Source organism: Strix aluco, chromosome 1 (assembly GCF_031877795.1).
Source record: "Strix aluco isolate bStrAlu1 chromosome 1, bStrAlu1.hap1, whole genome shotgun sequence".
Classification (NCBI taxonomy): Eukaryota; Metazoa; Chordata; class Aves; order Strigiformes; family Strigidae; genus Strix; species Strix aluco.
Genome location: NC_133931.1, coordinates 120,012,014 through 120,033,994, shown reverse-complemented (window position 1 = coordinate 120,033,994; position 21,981 = coordinate 120,012,014). Strand labels below are relative to the sequence as shown.

Sequence of the window (21,981 nt, the reverse complement as noted above, 5' to 3'; positions counted from 1 at the left end):
GGAGGTACTAAAAGATGAAGACTTCTCAGGTATTTATACATGTCATGCTTAATTTTAATGATCATCATGCTCAGTGGTCTCGGAGGCAGTAAACCATTGTGGCCGTCAGACTGTGCTTGGTTGTGAGGAACACCAGTCAGATGTGTAGATTATTTTTTTCCAGTCTCTGAGTAAAATGATAGACTATAAAAATACTGGTGACAGAAATGCAAACTGACCTGGGATGAAGTAGGACATAAGGGTAAGGTTTCTACTTTTTGCTTCTTTAATTTGGAGCAGAGAATGACTAGATCATTGCTGTCACCCCAAAATTGGTCTCCACATTATATTCTTTGAAAATTCAGGTTTTTTTAAAAATCATAAACATCAGGATTTTTATCTACTTGATGTTTATGTCAGTATAATTTTATGTGTGTTCTTTAGAATGAGAAGAATGGGCAGAGAGCAGGAGATTCAGTCAAAAGTTCTTGCCTGTGCATTAGGTGGCCATCCCCACTTTCTATTTGATATTTATTTTGTTCACATGCATTCACAAATATAAATACTTGCAATAATTTCCATGTTACATTGGAGAGGTTTTGTCACCAATGAGTGAACACTTTTCTGCATTTTATGAGTCTGTCTGAGGGACAACACGTAAAATGGGGGAGCTGTGAGAGACAAAAATGAACCAAGATATGGCTTCTCCCCTGCCAAATGTTTAAAGCTGCAATAAAATTATTGAAATTATTTTTTTTCCAGTAGATTTAAAAAAAAATGCTGGGAGGGGATATGGTTCTTTCTTTTCATTATTCTAAGGTTTTGTAAATACTTCCTTAAAGTATTAAACTTACTTCAAGTTTTTGTAAAACTTCCTGACAGCAGCAGTTGACATGGAATTACACAGATGGAGTTAAGTTCTCATTTGTAGAAAGCTCTGCAACCTTGGCTTGTACAATGGTGATAACAGGCAAAGGGTACAGTTAATTTTCTCATATACCTTCAGCTGTCTTGTTTTCCGCATGTTAATTTTTTTTTTTCTTATGGGACCATTTTTAGTATTTCTAAACCTATAAGCACCTTGTAATAATACCATTTTTCAAATTATGCTGCCACTGAGAATTTTCTTATTTGCATGTAGAATTTACGTCAATCCAAAGGCTAGAAGGAGAGAATATTCAGACAATAGTTAGCTTTTTCATTAGAAAAAGGACCATCATTTGCAAATCCAATAGAGGAATTACCATTGCAAGTTGCTCTGTCTACCTGAAAGACTGAAAGCCTTTGTTTTGCAAAGCTATAAAGCTTCCATTTTTAGCACAGAAGAGCTGCAGAGTAATGAAAAGTCTCCAAGCAGCGTGCTAAAAATTACATTTCTTAAGTTACTTTTCTGAAGTAGTCCTAATAAGAGAAGTATTTCAAAATCAGATTATTTTTATATGATGATATAGATATAAATTTCCAAATCTAATTTTAGGCTATCAAACCTGAAAATACATATGTAAGTATGTATGTGTAAGTATAAATACATAAACATATGTTTTCCTGTATTTTAAACTTATTATTGGACCAAGACTAAATACTTGAAATACTTGTTTGTTCTACTTCTCACCTCTGAACTCATGTCAATTCTACATGCAAATAAACTCTCATATAAGTGCTGGAGTTGCTTTTACAGTTGTTTCCCCCCTGTATAAGTTCTATAAATTTTTGACATGTAGCATTACAGTATCTGGAAAGACATTCAAAGTGGCATGCATTTGGAGTCTAGTGTTTCTAGGAAAGGCTTATATAGTATCCCAGTGTACAACTGCTGTGATTGCATTGCTCAGATGATGGACAGTTAAAACTATAAGGTATGTGGGCTGCCTTAAGAGCTCCCACTTGGTGACCCAGTGGTCTTCTGTACTAAGGCCTCTTGTTGAGAGGTCTGCATTTGTAATTTTCATGATCCTTTCTAATGAGTGTGAAACCAGTGTCCCCAGTTGAGCTTGTCATCTGCAATCTCAGGAGTTACCAAAACACATATGGTTGCTGTGGTCAGGACATCTTACTAGGTGATACTTGGTCATGTTCAGAGCTGATGCCAGTCAGCACTGCAGATGGGAACAACCACGCCTATGATCGTAAGATATTTCAAGCAAGCGGAAGAAAAGGTTTTCCTTCAAGAAGTAACTCAAAGGGTGGTGGTGGTCTCTCATTTACTGGACTGTATGTGCTGCATATGACAACTTGTTACCAGTCCTGGAGCTCCATTGCCATTCACTCATCTTTTAACCCTGCACTGCAGTGCTGAGTGATTTGGGGACTCACTGGCATCCATGTCTTCTGCGCCATCGTTCTTCTGTCTCCCAAAGGTCCTTTTCAAGCTTTCCTGTGTTGCTATTGCACTCAGGAGTCTGGCAACAGTTTGACTGATCCTTTCAAAAATTAAATTGTGAAAGGGAGTATATGACCTGGTTGCTTGTAGGAGGGAGGAACAGCGTAGATGGCCCAAGAGGTTCCTCCCCTCTACAGGCTGAGGTCACATTTAATCAACTTTATAATGGAATGAGTAATGGAAAGTTTTATCCTTCAGACTGCAGGCAAGAAGTGTGTCCCTTCCAGAGGCGTTCGGCTGCAGGTGTATATCCTTCAGTGGCTTGATTCACATCAGGACTGTGTTTTTCAAGTGATTGTCCTCACTCATTGTGCTTTGACTTGGGAGCATGCCTTTTCTTTATACAAAATGAGAAAACAGGCTCTGGGAGCATTCTTAGTGTGTTGCAGCCACTGAAGAAAATTTACTCCAAAAGACCAGACTAGAGCTAGTTTTATTAAGAGGCTGCTCTGAAACGCAGAGTGTGAACATTAGGTCCTCAGTGTCAGCAGTTTCATCATATATTTCTGTTTCTCTTCCACCATCCTGCCTGTTAGTGTGGGTACAAGCTTGCTGTCCTTGCTGTCAGAACCAGTGACTTACAAATCCTTTACAATCAGTGGGACTTGTTTTTTGATGCCTCTTCTGTCTTGGTGTTGGGCTCAGTATCCCGGAAGTGATACAGAAGTAAAGTCTAAAGTCTTAGGTATGTAGTTTGAATAGTTTGGAAGGGATGGAGGGAATATGTATATTCTTCTGCCCAGAACTTATCTTAGTCATAGGCAAAGCAGGTTGCTTTAGCATAGGCTAGAGTAGCTGCCTGCCAGGAGCAGCCAAAGCAGCAGATTCCCCAGCTGCTCTCTGCTGTCTGCCTTTATTCACCTTCGTGGCAGAAACTCCACTATGTCTGCCCCACTGGAAAACCTGGAGCTGCTTCTGCTTCTGGGTTTCTAAATAGTACACTACCAAACTGTCCCATTCCAATATAATTGTGCGTATGGGACTAAGTTAAGCTAAATCAAACTAATGATCAGATGAGCAAAGGCAAGCAGCAAGAAATTTAATCACTGAGGCTGGAATATTTGCCAGATTTGCTCCAAGTATCGCTTATGTCATCTCAGAGTCTAGTGCCAGAGCCGTAGCCGTTACCCTCATGCTGGGGAACTGATCCTGACTTAGATCATCAGGCTTTGTGCCAGACTTTGCCATATCAATAGAAAAATTCAACATTGAAGGTCAGTTTGTTTTTAATGTCAAATACTAATTGATTTTAAAACCATGATTTAAAATTGACAAGCAGAAAGTTTGTATTTACACTATTGATTTTAATGTGTGTTGTGTAAGCCAAGCCAAACATTCAGTCTCTTTTGGTACAGCATTTAGAGCACACTTTAGTATGCAGTCCACTTGCAAAACGTTTATTTTAAACTCAGTGTTTCTTTGAGTTGACCAGAAGACCAAATAATCCAGTACATGTGTATTGAGACAATTTATGTACCTTAGTGCATATTAAGATTCTTGAATTTTATGGGGTTTATGGTGTCGGAATATTCAATCAAAATGTATGTCAAGCTGCATTTGACTGGACATTAGTATTCAGTTAAGAGGTGTAAAAACATTTTGAAAGAGATTTTTATTAGTTAAACAAAATTATCAGAAATGTGCTTGGTACATGTAAATATTTTGACTTACTTTTTTTATAACTATTCATATATTTATATATACACATGTGGGAGATGTAAGTTTGATCCCTTCAGGCAGAGGAAGGACTGAATCCAGTTCCCCCTTTCCTGTGTGAGCACGCTCACATGTGTATATGTCTAAATAAATGAGTCAAACTTTTATATATAAAATACAGTTCTGTTCTTCACAGTTATAGCACATAAACTGTTCTTAAAAGCAGAATGACTTTTCTGAAAATTAAAAGTATGTTTTTAAATTAAATTTAAAAAGGTTTATTTCAGAAACTAATCTTGGGCAAGTTGTGGTTTTTTTTTTTTTAATTGGAATGATTTAATTAAGATTATAATACAGTTTCCTCACACTTTCCACATAATGGGTTCTCCTTGTAGTGTATTTTTACTGAGTTCAACAAGCTGCCTAGTGTTCTGCTACCTCCACTCGCCTCTGTAGTGCTGCTGGCTTTCCCAATACTACAGGAAATCACCCTGCTGCCTGATGGAGGCTATGGCATGATTGGGAAGCAAAGAATATTTTCACTACGGGTTGCTTGTACTTGTTTGGGAAATAATGACAGTGTTTCCAAATAGCCAAGTGGTAGTAAGGCAGATAAAATTCTAGGTAGATAAAAGTGAAGTAGTGTATGTGGAGGAAAGGGAGCAGTGTCCTGTGATGGGTTCCGAGCTGATTGTTACCGTTCAGGAACAGCACTTCTGGGGTTACAGAAAATAAACCTGTAGTAGTGTTAGTTTAATTACTTGTAACAGTCAAGAAAAGTCCTAGAATATGACTTGCATTATTAGAAAAGGGATAGAAAAGAAAACAGCACGTTGTTATGCTGCTATTCTAATCCATGATGCATGTGCATCCTGAATGCTGGGTGCAGTTCTAGGTTGTCATCTCTCCCTGCTGTAAACACAGTGATGCAGCAGAACAGAAGGTCCAGAGAGGAGCAGCAAAAATGATCAGTGGAACAACTTCTGTATGAGTAACAAGTGGACAAGAACTCTTCCCATTGGAAGGGAGGGCTGTACAATGAAGCGTATAAAATCATGAGCAGCATAGATGACACAGGTGGGGAGGATTTAGGGGACATCCACTGAATCTAGTGCAGAGCAGGTTCAAAATCAACAGCAAAAGCTTATTCTTCCCACAACACAGAGCTGTGAAACTGCTTGCCTCAGAATAATTTGGATGCCAAAATTTTAATAAATTCAAAAAAGTAACCAAATTCACAGAAAATGAGGCTATTAGGTATGAAGACAGCACATCTCCTTTAGAAATTCCAGGAGAAAAAAGACTACTGGAAACAGGCAGAGAATTTTAGGAGAAGCATCAAGATATGCTTTCCCTTTTCTTAAACTCTTCCCTGTGTTTCTGCTTAGGATGATAATATGGTTCTGTATATATTATTGCATGGAAGGTACTTATTAATTTCAAGTGTATGTATTAAACTGAGAGGAAAAATATGAAAATAACATAAAGGCCTAACTTTACTAAAGATACTGGGCACTTTTTCAGTAGAGACATGGAAGTATGGCATTTCATTCAGGAGTAGTAATAAAATTAATAGTATACCCTAAAATCTAAATATAAAATACTGAATGCTAAATTATCAGGTTTCTGCCTGATACATTAACATATATATAATATATACTACTATCAATAATAATATACTATAATATATAGTATCTATGTTATTATATATAGACATACAAGCAATATTTTGCTTAAAATATTTTTAAGACTAGAGCAAAATAATATGTTAAGTGCAGATCTTCACCTGAGCTGACAGTAAATGGTTTCCAAGAGATGTTGTAGGCTATCAGAGCAGAAATCCATGAACCAGGAATGCACTTCACAGAGCACAGGAGTTGTTCCAGTTTGTAGAATCAAAGGGCTTTTTTTAACAGTATCCATGAATAAGCTTTCAAATTTTTTTATTAGAACTTGGAAGAGCTTTTAGAAGTAGGATTTCTAAAAGATCATAATCCCTCACACCTGTTCTAGATCTCCAGCCTTTTCAGTGTTGAGATGCTGAGCCCACGCAACTCAAATGTCTTTGTTACAGGTGTCCAACATCTTAAAAAATTCAAGGGTGTTTGTGTTAACTCACAAATTCTGAGAAGCTTATTTTTTCAACGGACTTAAGTAGGATTTTGGATTAAATATGGAGAGGTATAAAAGAGACAGGTAGTAAGAATGTTGGACCAGTAAGAGACAGCAACCACTGGCAAGTATTGAAGAAAAGATTGTAACAGATCAGGTTCAAAGCATCCTTCCCTCTGTATGCTTCCACGTCCTGGTAATAAATAGAGATTACAGATTAGTTTTGTTGAAGCCTGTCCTCTTTTTAGTGCAGTTCTGTGCTGTTGCCACCTGATCTCAAATTATTCCAGTACCTATTCCACCACATACTTTTTTTTCTTGTTGAGATGAGTAAATTCCTATCAGAATTTGAGTGATATGAACTTGATTGGGTCATTCTTTGTGTTGGGAATGTTATCTTTCCCGTCATCTGGTGATTCTGAGGGCAGATCTGGATGGGGAAGCAGTGAGCGGGTACCTGCTGCCAACTTTCTGAGAAGCTTTCCTTCTATTGCTGCCCAGGTTACTTGTATTTTTGGGGACTCTCCCATTATAGTATATGCTGTGGAAACAGCGAGTCCTGTAGTCTTTTATCTCTGCAATATTAAGTGTTCGCTTTAAATTTCCTGGGTTCATTGGTTTTCAATCCCAGAACTAAAGATTCTTTTCCTTTTAAATACCATGTTTGAATTTGACTAGACGTATGTATCGCGGTTTCCTAGCTGTATTCAACCAGCAAAATAATATGTTTCTTTGTTTTAGCTCTTTAATCGCTAATTCCATTTGAACGTGTATCTTTTTTTAATTAGAATTATGCAACATCGTACATCTCTGCATTTAGTACTCTCAAAATCCAGAAAGCAAAGCTCATTTTCTGCAGTTCTTCTTGCAATCATTTACTCTTAGAGCAATGAAAGCTTCAACTACAGATACACATTTATTCTTAAGAATCAGGATACTGTAGCAAGAAAGTGATCAACAGGAAAAAAAGTAATTATGGTTCATAAGATGTACTTTTCATGTATTGTTTTTTAATGACTTTCATCTTAGTAATGATATAAAAATTATTGAATAAATATTTAGTCTTCAGTGTAATTCATAATACGTATGTTGAAAGTGGGGCCTTTTCTATCCATCTGTGAAAGTAAGGCTGAAATTAATAATGAAATTGTTTAATATAATAATGTACATTTTTATACTCAGGTTACATGCTATATGGTGGACAGAGTAGGCTCCTATGTCTGTTATACATCATATATGCTTTTCTGGTGACCTGTTTCCAGAGGCTTACAGCCCTGGTTCATGATCTGAGTCAGATTTAGCTTTTTCAGTTAAAGATAAGATTCTCTTCAGTGGTCTCCTGCTTCTCCCCTGCTGCTGATGGCTGTCCCTGGAGCAGTGGTGGCCAAGGGTGATGTAACCTCTTTAGCAGTCCTTGATTTTTCACAGAACAGTGTCTCATTGTGGAGACATTGATTGCTGTTTGTGCCAGTTTTCTGTGATCCAGACTGAATCATTTTGTTTAGGTAGTTGCTACTTTTAAATTATGTTAACTAAAAGTAAATATTACTGAAGTTTTAAATATTTATTTAAATACTGGAAAGCTGTAACTATTCTTCTAAGCAAGGTTTTGTATGTGGTTTTTATTTTCTGCATGGAATATTTGACCAAATTAGAAGCCCCTTGAAGTCATCGTTTATGTATTTTCAATTGAATTTCTTTCAGAGGTTGTAAGCAGTAGTCTCTACATATTGCTTTTGTATTGAGTATATTTCAATCTCTATCTAAAAAGGTTTAATTGAACTTATTCCTCCCAACTTCAGCAGTTACTGTGATGCCAATCATCAAGCAAGGCTCATGAGCTTGTTGTCCTCTTTTTTCAGTGGTGGCTATTCTGAGGGAACATCAAGGATGAGAGGAGAAAACATTCAAAATGATGGGCAGATAGGGAAGGTCTAGATTTGGCTCTAGGATTGAACCGGAGAAGGGAGAGGAGGACAGTTACCACTGGAGTTGGATGCTGGGTGCCGTAGTTCCAGGGTTTCTTTAATGTCTTCAAAGAGCTGTGAAGCGTGTAGCCAAAACGTGTCTGAAGCAAATGAAGATAGCAACCTGCTACTAGCACCCCTTAGTCTTGTAGGCACCAGGAACAGATCTGCATTGCTAAAGCTAAGCTTTGCAGCCATGCAGGCATCAGTATGGTACCATGTAATGGGATTTTAATTTTAATTTTGATTGTTTTTTAACCATCATTTCTATTAAAGGATATTAATACATTTTTTGAAATCGAACACCTGTCTTTGAAAATCGAGCATTCAAAAAAAGTTAGAAAATGTCAGAATGAAGATTGTTCACACTGTTTTAATTTGTCCCTTGCACATATGCATAATGATAAGATCTTTAATTATGTGATCATATGATTTTTTCACAGGAGGAATGGTGTCCAGAGAATGAATCAGGGGTGTTTATTAAAGGAAGCTGTTGCCTCTAGAACCCTTGCCTTAATTGCTGGAAAGTGTAGTATTTTAAGTAGGGGACTGCAGGAATCAAAAGCACGCTCTCTAAGACGTTTGAAAGCTCCACTGAAAGACTGGATTTTGTTCTCTCTCTTTCAAGGAGTTTTTATGAGATTCTGGAAGGTCACTTATTTTGGGGGTGATCTCTGTGTTTCTAGTTGCTGTGGCACGCAGGCCAAGGTACCTGGTCTCTGAGCACAGCTGCATTTGAAATGAACACAAGTATGCTCTGATTATATAAAATGCTGTAAAAAAGCAAAGTCCTCTGAAAAGCCGAGCCTGAAATGCCTTACACTGACGTAGCAATGCCAGGATTGTCAAACGAATCCTCTGGTTTTTAAGTAGCCAGTTTCTTCTCCATAAAATGGAGATACCATCGCCCTACTACAGTTCAGTTAATTACATGTTTTGAAGCATTCCTGCTGTATGCTATGTAGGGAAATTATATATAATATATAATCATATAATAATATACAGTTATAATATATTGTCTATAAATATATAATATATAATATATATAATATATAATGAGGAATCCCATTTTGGCTAACATCCTATAAGTGAGGCTTTGGGAACACTGCTGGCTGATGGGGATAAAAAGGATGAGCAATTACTTTGCAATCTAAAAAAATGAGGCAGGATCCTACAAATACTCAGTTCACTCCATAAAACTGAGCATTCCCTGTATATTTGCCATCACTGCACTAGATGAGGCAAGCATCCTGTAGAGGGAAAGCAGCATGTAATCGTTTAGTTAGAGTTGCTTATAGATATATGGATGTTTCCATCATTCTAAGTGCTTGACTTTCTGCTGTGTTTGGTGTGTGGGTTGCCTGGCCATCCTAAATGTGCTGAGTCCGTTTAGATGCAGGTTTTGCAGTTTATTTCCCCCAAAGCTCTTCATAAGAGGAAAACGAGAATGTTAGAGCCAGATTTCTTGCTGATTTTATTGTGTTGCCTTGTTGACAACTGATCTTTGGTGGAAGAAACTGAAATCCCAAAGACTATTTGTTTCTCGCTTTTCATGGAGAAGGAGGAGTTTTTAAGTTTTACAGAGTTAGCACATGAGTGAGCGTAGCACGGATCTATGAAAATATTTCAAGGTAACTAGAGCCATAATGATAGTTTATTTTTAAAATCAGAAAATATATGGTGCGGAAAAGAAGAGATGTTTTTTCTCCGTAAGTGTAATTCTTCAGGACAAATTTTCTGATTATATTTTCATTTTCCATAAAAAACACTCGAATTCTAATATAAGGGATTCCACTTAATTTCACAAGCTAAAAAGGAAATTTATTTTTAAAAAATCAAGTATTCATTATCTACATTACTGAAACCTGAACTTAGGCCTATAAATTTTGATCCCTGCTCTTGCTGATCTCCCTTGCATGTGGCAAAGGTAAATATGCTGGGTTTTTATATTAATAATCCTCTACATCTAAGCATCACAGTAAAACCCAGTTAAGACAACAGGCTAAAATAATTTTTCCACTTCCTCCTGGTTTATGTCTGTTATTACACTTTTATTAAAGTTGCATTAACCATTTCTCAGGCAAATAAATTCATAAATCTCTTCTGCTTTGGTGAGGGAATACATGTGTGTCTTCTCTTTCACACAATATTAAAGCATTCCTTATAGTACCTATTTTATTTTGCAAAATCAGTTACAGAATATGAAGTGCATATCAATTTATCGATTGAAATGGACCAGATACCAGTATTTAGGCAATTTGCCTAAATTTGTTGTCTTAGAAAATGTCAGCGCCATGAATAGTGAGGCGTTACTACATTTTTTTAAATAACACTATGTGTATAAAATATGGACACATGGAACAATTGTTTCGAATTCAAAAGGATCTTTTTTCATGCTTATGCATGTTCGAGATGAGACATCTTTCTCCTCAGTTGGAAAGAAATGAGATAGTAGCCTGTCAGCTCATAATGTTACTCACTTTCCCTGCTGAAATGCATTTTTAAATTACTAGAATATCTTTTTTTTTTTTTTTAAAAGGTAACTTTAGAAGAGCAGGAATCTAGTTTGGTGTTTATCTACCTTAATAGGCAGGATTTCATATGAAAGAATCAGCCTGGCTTCTCATGTGCTAACAGTGACAGGATGCAGGTATCATAAAGTAGCATGATTATGTGCCTCCCAGGTATTAATTCTGATAAGCACTGAAGGAGTATTGCAGCTAAGACAAGTCTTGTTAGTTTATTCATTGATAAATTAATTCTCTTTCTCAAACTATATTTTGAAGCATTTTAGTAAGACATTCAAACTTGGCAGTGAAGAGTAATACACATACAAGTGTTTAATACTTTAACTTCAGTGTGAGCAACAAGACGTTTCAACAGTTTGTGAAAGTAATTTTTTTCTTAATACATAATCCTTACAATTTAAATTTAAATGGCCATAACTGATCTTTTGTGGTTACAAATGAAGACTATTTAAATAATAATCTGCTCCCATATCCAGAAGCATATATATCATTATCTAATCCTTTGTTCACAGGACTCTCACACTATGTACTCCAGGTTGAAAAAGTAGAGTTATTACCTTTTCATGGTAGCTGGGGAAAATGTTACATGAGATTTCCTTTCTAAGTCACCTCTGAGATTTTTCCATTCACATTCATCCTGCTGAGTCTTTAGTTTGATCTCCTGCAGAGTCTTTCGTGTGATCTTTGGGTGTAACTACAAGAGCATTTTAGCTTGGATCAGGAGCACTCCAGCCCTTCTGAATCAAATCTCCTTATTGTTCCCATTTATTGCTACTTGATTCACGTACCTGGAGCAAGGGGGTGGCATTGGTTACAAGAAAAGCCAGTGAGAAGATGGATTGAGTGAGCACAGCTAGCATGTGTAACTGCAGACAAAGGCTTGCTCCACGGGGCTGGACAAGAGTGACTGAGCTACCATCTCTGGAGTGTGCTCAGCATGGGGTCACTCGGCCTTCAGTGTCAGTTGTTTCCCTACAGTTTTGTTCCTTCTATACCCCATTGGTTGCTATACACATACAGCCCATCCTCATTATACGCATTTGTAACAAAACGTTGTTTATCAGTATTAAGTGTTTCACAGACTACTGACCAGGCCGTAATATTCTTAAAGCAATTGTACAGTAATGCTGGTATCCAAATTGGAGTGGTCCAGCTGGAAGCCTGATGTTTCAGTGTTGTCCAGAAGACAACTCTCGCCTTTTCTTGTGCAGCCTTACGCTGAGTGTGCAGAAGTGAGAGGTATCGTGGTTCCTAGCAGTGGTGGAAGCCCAGCAGATGTCAGATGCCTCCTTGTGTGCTGCCATTACGTCCAAGTTGCTCACAAGCCACTGCCATCCCCATGTGAAAAGAAGAAATAATAATGTGACTTCATAGAGATGCCACAGATATAGCGTCTGGCCCCAGTACTGAAAGCTTTGGATCTCTGTAAACTAAGAGTGTATTGATCAGTATTCTGGTTTTTGTCCGCAGTCACCAATTATAATAACGTGGTAGAAGCAAACTCAGATTCAGACGATGAAGATAAATTGCATATAGTGGAAGAAGAAAGTGTAACTGATGCGGCAGACTGTGATGCTAGTGTGCCAGAAGATGACTTGCCAGCAGACCATACAGTATTACCAGAAAACAGTGAAAGAGAAGGGAGCACAAACAGTTGCTGGGAAGATGAAGGTATGTTCATTTTCACTGATGATGCTATGTAGAGAAAGGTTTCTAAAATGAAGATTCAGTAGAACTTCTTTTTGTCAATTTGTTACTGAAATAGCATGTAATATTCACAATCAAAAAAGAGGTTTTTCTAACATTTATTGTAATATATTTTATGTTCTTTATTTAATGTTTGAGTCAGATTCAGAGGTGCATTCATTCCATTGGCATTGTTAAACGGGAGTTTCAAATCTGTAGATGCAGCATTCTCAAGGGTGATCAGAGACTAGTTACTTGCTTTTAGTTTTTCCAAGTCTTTTTGCATGGCAGGTCTCTGCCATGGGTCCTGGTAAGGTTCAGGCTTTGCTATGCTTGAGGAGTAAGCAGTAAGCCAAAAACATGAAACAAAATAATATTCAAATTTAAATTTCTCCCTGTGATCTGCTTCCGCCTTTTCCCTTGTAAAATGTATCCAGAAAAAAAATTTTTTAGAATATTAGTTTTAGAATTGGCCATCTTACTCGTAATTAATCTGTATTCTGAAAACATTGAAAGGAGGTAAACGTTGTACATATTATGCAGCAGCTTTAGAAGCTGAAAATTTGAAGCAATCAGGAAATGGGCCTTTTTTTACTGTGGAATCAGATACGCAGTTTCATAATATCACACAGCATGCTTACATTTGAGCCAAACAGGGATAAATGCATAAATTAGTGGAATTTATTATGGAATTTGGCCTTAATCCCCTGGAAGATACAGAGTATATCCATGTTTGTGTCTGAACTCCAGCCGCAATTCTTTAGCATCCACCTTGTTAAAACTGGTGGTTTAAGACAAATTGCATGACCTCACATCTAAATAAATGGAAATCGGTCATATGGTCCCTAACTGCAATCCAGCTGAGAGTGAGCAGCTGAGAGTTCAAAGAATAGCATCAACTCAGCCTGTTTTTACATAGCTGCTATTGCCAAGGTATGCTGTGCAGGGAAATGAGTATTTTGGAGCTAAATTATTAGGTAGGTAATTTTCTTAGTTCTCCTATAATATCTTCGCTCTACTGCAGGCTATATCTATCAATTGCAATTACATAAAAATGAGCTGTGTGTAGACTATTTCTTGAACTCTTCAAGCATAGTTGTAGGAAACCTGAAATAGGCAGTGAAAGAAGAGCTTGGGCTCACAGAGGGTCATGGGTCAAGACCTTTTGGACTGAACATTTCCTGGAGATATACCTACAGGTAGTCATGACACAGCATTTTGCCTCAGACAACCTTCTGGGGTTTTTCAGACCTCTAGACATTTGATGGCATCTTTTTTGACTCATTTCAAATGTACCATTTTTAACCTTTTAAAATTTGTTTGCTAAAATGAAGCATTTAAACCAAATTCTACTGTGATTGTAGAATCACAACATAGGCAGTGTTTTCCCTGCCTTGGTCACTGCTGACAAAGACAGGCTTTCATCAGTGTTTAGACAGACAAAAGATTAAACAATTGACATACAGGCTTGCTCAAAGTACCGTAAATTTCTTCTGTAAAGATGATGTATTCTGAAGTCTCTTTTGTAGCAGTCTGGAGCATTTCTTACTTGATAGCAAAGTTTTTTTAAAATAAATTATTTGAATTTCTGGCAATGACTACATGAGAAAAACAAAGGCTACATTAGGTTTTATGGAGCTTTGATTTGCTGTGGTAAAGTACTATTTACTTCTTTATAGCCTTCCCAGAAGGGAAGTTGTAAGCTGAAAATCTTACCAGTCTTGGTTGCGCATTAGAAATCTGAAGAGAGAAGTACTGAATACATGATCTCTCTCATATGGGTAGAGGTACTGGGGTAGGTGTCCATGCAACATTAGTACCATCTTCAGGGTAGATGATTATTTTTAGAAAACATACACTACAGCAGTTTTAGTAAGTTGTGTTTAATTGGTAAAGTAGTACTGAAAGTTCCTGGTTTTAGCTGAACTTGACAGAATGATTTTTTTACATATTTATTCTGTTCATGAATGCCCAAGAATAGAAACAACACACGTAACATTTCTTTATCAGATTAGTTTCCTTCCGTTTCCAGTCATTCTAACTGAATTTCTAAAAGACTTTCAGAACAGGTGTTTTAAATATAAGGTGTATATCTCAAGAGGTTTAACTGAAACAGTCATATGGGTTTGAAGAAGTGAACCACGTATATCCTGCACAAGTTGTTGGCAATGTGCCAGCATTCATGTGTGCAATGATTCTGTAATATGATTTTTTTTTTTTGCTTTAGTTTAAAGTAAAACCAATGCTACAATTAAAAAAAAAGGAAAGGCTAAACTTACTGACTTATTATATTAATACACTTAAAAAGCATTATTATGTATTACAAGTATTTAGTAAATCTAGAGATCTCAGACCTGGACCTAAGATATCTTCAAAAAATTGAAAATTTAAAAAAATTGTCTTGACCTTGAAATAACCTTTAAAAGTTAATGAAGTTATGTTTTATGTTTAAGCTCTTCCTGGAACTCAAAAATTCCTTTAACTCACAAAATTTTAGGTTCAGCCTATGTGCTGTAAGATTGATGGTGTTCTTTCAGTGTAGTGGATTGCTGAGGAAGACTGCTGCGCTATTTTGTATTAATTTCATTTGAGAGGAAAGCTAAAAAAGTGTGGCATCTTTTTGATCAAGCTTTTACTCACAGAAGCAAACGACCAGGCAATACTGTAAGCTGTAAATAGTACTTGCTACATACATATCAGAAAATTAGCTCTAAAGAATTTAAATTAGAAACTCTTTTGATGGGCTTTGGAATTTATTCCCTTCTCTGAAGATAAGACCGCAGTGGAAATTTCAGTGGTTTGTCTTTCTGCCTACAACCAAAAATTCCATTTTGCTAGTGGTTTAAATTTGATCAGTTATCTTACCCATGAAGAGATATTTACAGTCAGCCTATGACACAGTGCTTGTGTCATGCATGATCGCTGCTAGTCCACACTGTTGCCTGTGATCTGAATATCATTAGCATTTAACCCTAGGGAAGTCCCACTGTATCTCTGCAGCTGCTCATAAGCAATGATGAGATACAGAAGTCCAAGAATATGTTTTACAATTACCTGGTCTGTCCAGATGTAATGCCAAGATAGATATTCATGCTCTAGATGCAATTTGTGGAGACATGTACTTAAGCAGTCATTCAGCAGGTAGCTCAAATTTCTTCTGGAATTGAGCTCTGACTTGTACTTGGTGGATCACTGTCTTAAGATCTGTTCCCCCATCATCCCATCCCTTTCCATTGCTTCCCAGCAGCTGTATTTGCAGTGTGATAGTTGGGCTTCTGAGGGCACAATTGCAAAGTTGCCTTCCTATGTGGACAATACATAGCTATAAAGATGGAGCTCTACTTAACATTTTTTCAAATTATTAATTATTCCTATAGCATTAAGGAAGATCACCCCCTGTGGAAAAGGGCTCTTCCCTGTCTTATACTCCACTTTTAGATATTGGGAAAAGACAGTACCAAACAGAGGTTATGATTATTAGAATTGAGAGGAGTTATAACTTAACTGAGATAAATCTATAATGCCATAAATTCCTTCACATTCTCTTGGGAAGCATAGCTTTTATTTGTACTGAAGCCAATGGAATTTGCTAGAGATGCTATCATTTCAATTTCTGTGAGTAATAGCTTACTGATAGTCCCCCTCTTCCATAGATCCTATTTCATAATAGAGAAAAATCAAAACCTTTTTAAAGAAAAATAGTGGGTTTGCATCATGATTGTTTTTAAGAAATTAAATTTTGGATTTAAATTTGCATTGCATGCAGTCATCCATCTTACGAGTTCTGAACCAAGTCTGCGGTATCATGAGCCAAAAATGTAATTAGTTCACAATCCAGTATTGACCAATAAAATACAGACTGTTTGGATTTTTTTTAGAAGACAATTAAAGTAAGATTTAAGTGTTACAATTTTCTTTTAAACATATTTCTTGTTTGTGACTAACTGCAGATATTTTAGGTCTGTGGGATTTTGTCAAAATTGACAGAATTAACAATCTTTTCCTTTGAGGAAACTGGTATTATCTGAGAACTTAAAAGTTTTCCTAGAATTTACCATCTTTCTTATAAAGGAGAAATTGGCTGCTTCTGTAATTAAAATGCTGGAATGTTCTGGGATTTTGAGTAGCCAAACCAAATGATTTTTCCCTGTGCTGAAGTACAGTAAAGTAAGGTAAATAAAAAGTTGCCATTTCAGATCATAGCATTTGTGTAGTCTAACCTCCTGTATCATGTAAGAGTCTTTTTCTCGGTGTAGCTCTGAAGCATCAAAGGTCTCCATAATAAAACTATGAAATAATGCTTTAATTTCACATATATTAACATAGCATGCTACTGATAAAGGAGCGAAACAACCAACATAGCTTTCCTGTGCACTCCTGCCATAAGCCACATACTGACAGAAATGGCAGCAGTGGCCTTTACAATAGGAACTTCCAAGTCCACGCTACCCAACAAACGTAAATTAGGAACAACTTGGGCTGCTTATTGATTTGAACCAACAACCTGTAGTGAGTTAAAACTTCCATGCTGCATCCTTGACCGCTGCAGCTCAGCAGGAGCTGGTGAAACTTCGAAGGCAGGTAGGCTACACAGCGATAGTTCTATGGACGTCTGATACCTGCAAACTCAGACAGAATCTTGGAATTGATACGTGAAAGATTTTTTGTAGTGCACAGTTGATGTGAAGTGGACAGCATGTGTTTAAAATCCTTGTTTGTCTAAGCAGTTGCAACCTATAAGTGGTTTATAGACGAATTACAAGAAAGAGAATGCATTAGGTATCTGTTTGCAGACATAACCAGCAAATTGTCAGTCATTCCTGAAAACTGTTAATTGGAGAAAATAATGTAAACTTATTTGGTTTATGATACTCTGGTTTCCGGAAATAATATTCCAGTGTACCAGATAGCTGCATTTGTAGATAGTGTTATTTAAATAGCTGACTCTGTATTTGCTGAACACACTGTCCCTGTCTTTACCTCTCTTCAAATAATGGTTAGTGTTTAGTATTGCTTCCTTTTAAGATTTCGTTTCTTTAATCATGGAATATCTTTGTGGTTCAAATGATTACAGACTGCTGAAATACTGTGCGATTCATGTTTTTGAAATTGTTTAAATGCAATTCTTCTAAACAATACAGAAATGGAAAAAATTGCTGAAGAAATAACTCAAATATATTAAGTTGTGTGTGTGGTGCTTTTTTGTTGGTTTGGGTTGTTCTTAAATATTCATTCTTCTTTTTGTGAAATGTACTGTTTCAGCTGGAAAAGAAACAAAGGAAATCCTGGGGCCTGAAGCTCAGACAGATGAAGTTGGATGTACAGGTATTTTTTTGTTAATCTAAGTCCCATATTCATAAAGTGCTATTGAATTTTGGCTAGGTGAGTATCCTTCTGAAATCTTTGAAATTCTCCCATCTCTCTTTATAAACTGCTTCACTGTTCCACACTAGTGGAACATTATAAACATTATAAACAGTGTTTTAACTGAGAAACAATAATCTGGGCTCCTTTTGGATGTCCTGGGTCCAGAGGTGCAGCTGACCAGTGAGACAGAGCAGTCCTCTGCAGCACCGGGTCTTCTGAAAGCAAAAGAAGGAATGCCGCTCATCTTATGCATAGTTGTATAGAATACAAGTACAGATCACTAAAAGTGTTTTAAACTAATAAGGAATATACTAAAATAAACTTAAGCTAATATTGTATCTTACTATCAACTCCTCTGTACTGATTATACAGAAGGCAAAATAAAGTGTGTACTTTAGTTTCAGAACCAGACAAAAACAGGTGCTTTGTTATTTTGTTATTTCTCTTGTTGACAAAAATTTAACATATAGTTCATCCAGCTTTTTAAAAGATTTTTACTTTTTCTTTTAAACACTCTTAACACTAAATAGATATTATAAGGGCAAGCCTTATTTAAAAAAAAAAAAAAAGAAAACAAAACAAAGCAAAAAAAAAAAAACCACAACCAAACAAAACCTTAACATTGATATGTGTAAAACTGTATAGTCGCTCATTCCTTTTAGTTACTATAAAGTCAAACCTCTCCAAAGAACTATGGAGAACTACATTATGTATTGCATTACAGTCTATATGTGAGAGACTGCCTCATGTCATAAAAAGATTGTCAAATTTTAAATTGAGTATATGACTTCACACTGAGAGATGAATCGTAAAACTTCTCCTTCCTATTAAAAATATACCTCACATTATTAATAGTGGAGGAGATCTGTCATGATTTAGTGGGCCTCAGGCAGAGCTCTCACAAAATGTGCCACCACGGTAAAAGTAAACTCTATGAACAATGTATTTAGACAAATACTTGGTAGCAAATATCTATCTTACAAGCATTAAGTAAAATAATTAATTTATTATTTGTTAACTTTGAAATACAGTTGTTCATTGATTGTGTTCTTAAGTTTTAAACTGGAAAATGTTGAAGGGTGTTAACTAGATCTGAAACCTTTTTGATAGCCATTTCCAAGACTGGAGAACAAGCCACTGAAAGTTCAAGTTTGTTGCATTTCAGCTGGCCAATTTGTTATTCAGAGTTTAAATATCTTCTGGACTTGCACTAATGAACAGGTCTTAAATAACACTAAAAATTATGTCTTGAAGGCAACAATTTACTTTTGCAAACATAGGAGCCAAGACAGTAAGCTGACCTTCAGACTACAAGGGATAAATCATAATTAATGTTGCATTTAAGATTTTTAGGGAAGTTGAGGGGAACATGTAAATCTAAAATGATAAAAATGCACTGAACTGAAGAGGCAAACTTTGGTTTTAGTCAGAACTTTAAATGTCATTATGCCACTGCTTCTCTCTTTTAAAACTTGGCATGTTCCTGCATCTTAAAAGGGCTTGACCTATTCTAGTACGTAAAGAGTTTTGAAACTCTTGGATAGAGGGTGATTATGCAAAGTGAATTACTAAATCTCATTTATGTTCTTTTTAAACTCTTAATTTCATATGTTGTATCTTGTTTTTCACTCTTAGTAAAAGAAGATGAATGTGATTCTGATGCAGAAAATGAACAAAACCATGACCCTAATGTTGAAGAATTCCTTCAACAAGAAGATACAGCTGTTATCTACCCTGAAGCACCTGAGGAGGACCAGAGACAAGGCACACCAGAAGCTAGTGGTCAGGATGAAAATGGTAAATTTGCCACCAGTTCAGTTCTTATGAAATAAATTGTACTTACTACTTGAGCCAAAAGTTCTGTTGTATTTTCAAAGACAACAATGCATACACATGTAACTTGGGGACAGGGGGAAATCTTAGTTAAATAATTATAAGAGGATGCAATCATCATGCAAAAAACATTGCTACTTGATTTTGAGAAACAAGACATGCACTTGGGATTCAGTTGTATGGGTACCTAAATGATAACCTCAAGTAACTGGAAGTAGAAATTCAAGCTTTCATAAATCCATTCAGTAGCATTATATGAAAGAACAGAATAAACATTTTTTAAATATAATGGGAGTAAAGCAAGCTAGTGTGGTTTTGTGTAAGAATAACTTAGGGGATTTATAACATGTTTCTTTTCTTTTTATATTTCTAAACAAAACACCCAAAAGGATCTATTAGATGGGAGTTCTTTTATTAGGTAGCCACTCAATGATGGGCTTTTTTTTTCCCTGAAAGAACAGCAGCGGAGAAAAAAGAAACTTTTATGTGAAAACATTTATGTGAAAAAATAATGACCTGTTGTTATTTTTAAGTAGATGTCTTTTTTCTCTAAGGAAGTTTCATGCTTAAGATGCTCTTCTGAGTGAGATGAGAAGTCATACTTTGTTCATTTCTTCATCGTGAAACATTGAAGGCATCTTCATCATGAATATTTGAAGGCAAAACCTGTTTAGATTGTTTTTGTGTTCCACACTGCTTTCTGAAGTGTTCAGCATTCATAACCTGTGACAGCTGCAGTTTCAACCAAATTGTGTTCCTTTACTGGAGTATTTAAGATAAAGAAAGTAACATCCTACGTAAAGGGTTAGGAGTTGTTGTGTTCTAGTAGTGTAAAAAAATGTATATAATTGAACAAAAAATGTCATTGTAGCTGTATTACTGTACTGAAGTCTAAGGGAGAGCCGTGAAAGGAGTAATGCTAACAGTTTTGTTCTGCTCTCCCAGAGATTTTATGTTATTAGAGATTTTAGCAAAAAAAATAAGTAAATTAAAATATTTGAGAAATTTAAACTGTGTACATGCCTATTTACATACACAAATAGGACCTGAATTACTAATATTTTGTGATTTATTTAACAAGCTTTGCAAAATTCAAGTAAGATATATGCTCAACAGTAGCATCTTAAAATTTACAATTTAATAAATTTAAGATTTTAATCTGTGGTTGCAGTGGCACAGATTGTCAAGTTAGTTTTACAGCCTTGCAGTATGTTTTCCATGTAATCATTAAAATTACACATTTTTATTAATAATTTAAAATGGACCTAGCCCAGTAAGTTCACGGGGAAGTATTCTGAAAATCATGATGCTGAACAATAATGCCAAAAATATAGTGATATTTGCTAAAGATACATGCTTCCAAACCAGTGGACTTCATGAGAGAAGCGACAGAGAGTTAGAGCCTTCAATGGCTTTGGAAAACCATTACCATTTTGCCATTTGCTCCAGTGGAAACAGAATTTAAGTTACAGAATCACAGAATCGTCAAGGTTGAAAAAGACCTTGAAGATCATCCAGTCCAACCATTAACCTAACACTGACAGTTCCCAACTACACCATATCCCCAAGCGCTATGTCGACCCTACTCTTAAACACCTCCAGGGATGGGGACTCCACCACTGCCCTGGGCAGCCCATTCCAACGCCTAACAACCCGTTCTGTAAAGAAATGCTTCCTAATATCCAGTCTAAACCTTCCCTGGAGCAACTTGAGGCCATTCCCTCTTGTCCTATCACTTATTACTTGGTTAAAGAGACTCATCCCCAGCTCTCTGCAACCTCCTTTCAGGTAGTTGTAGAGGGCGATGAGGTCTCCCCTCAGCCTCCTCTTCTCCAGGCTAAACAACCCCAGTTCCCTCAGCCACTCCTCGTACAACATGTGCTCCAGACCCTTCACCAGCTTCGTTGCCCTTCTCTGGACACGCTCGAGTAATTCAATGTCCTTTTTGTAGTGAGGGGCCCAAAGCTGAACACAGTAATCGAGGTGTGGCCTCACCAGGGCTGAGTACAGGGGTAAGATCACTTCCCTGTCCCTGCTGGCCATGGTATTTCTGATGCAAGCCAGGATGCCATTGGTCTTCTTGGCCACCTGGGCACACTGCTGGCTCGTGTTCAGCCGGCTGTCAATCAACACCCCCAGGTCCCTCATAACATGCTTGACATTTCCACGGAGTTATATTTGTGCTGTAATGGAGTATTTTTTATGTCAGGTGAATTGAATTGTCGATGGAAAAAAGAGAATTGAAGGGAAGCATACTGTGTTTACACATGTGAGGACAGGTTCATTTCTGGACAACCCAACTAATCCAGGAAAAGCAGAAAGGAGTAGAACAACACAGTGCAACACGAGTGTTACCTTGCCTGTTATCATAACGAGTGTAAAAGAACCTATATGACAGAAAAGGTGTTGATTTTTGGTAATAATGAAAGCTGGTCTGACTCCTCTTTTTTTGTTGCAAGAACAGTGGCACGTT

The 21,981-nt window shown here is 36.6% G+C and overlaps 1 protein-coding gene across 2 annotated transcripts in view; it reads left to right on the top strand.

Moving 5' to 3' along the window:
- Nucleotides 1-21,981, top strand: part of ZEB1 (zinc finger E-box binding homeobox 1) — a 126,848-nt gene that overhangs the window by 88,080 nt on the left and 16,787 nt on the right. For both annotated transcript variants that reach the window (XM_074832898.1, XM_074832907.1), the window contains exons 2-4: nt 12,093-12,293; nt 17,571-17,633; nt 19,311-19,472. In XM_074832898.1, the coding sequence (XP_074688999.1) occupies nt 12,093-12,293; nt 17,571-17,633; nt 19,311-19,472 (426 nt within the window). The remainder of the gene's footprint in view (nt 1-12,092; nt 12,294-17,570; nt 17,634-19,310; nt 19,473-21,981) is intronic.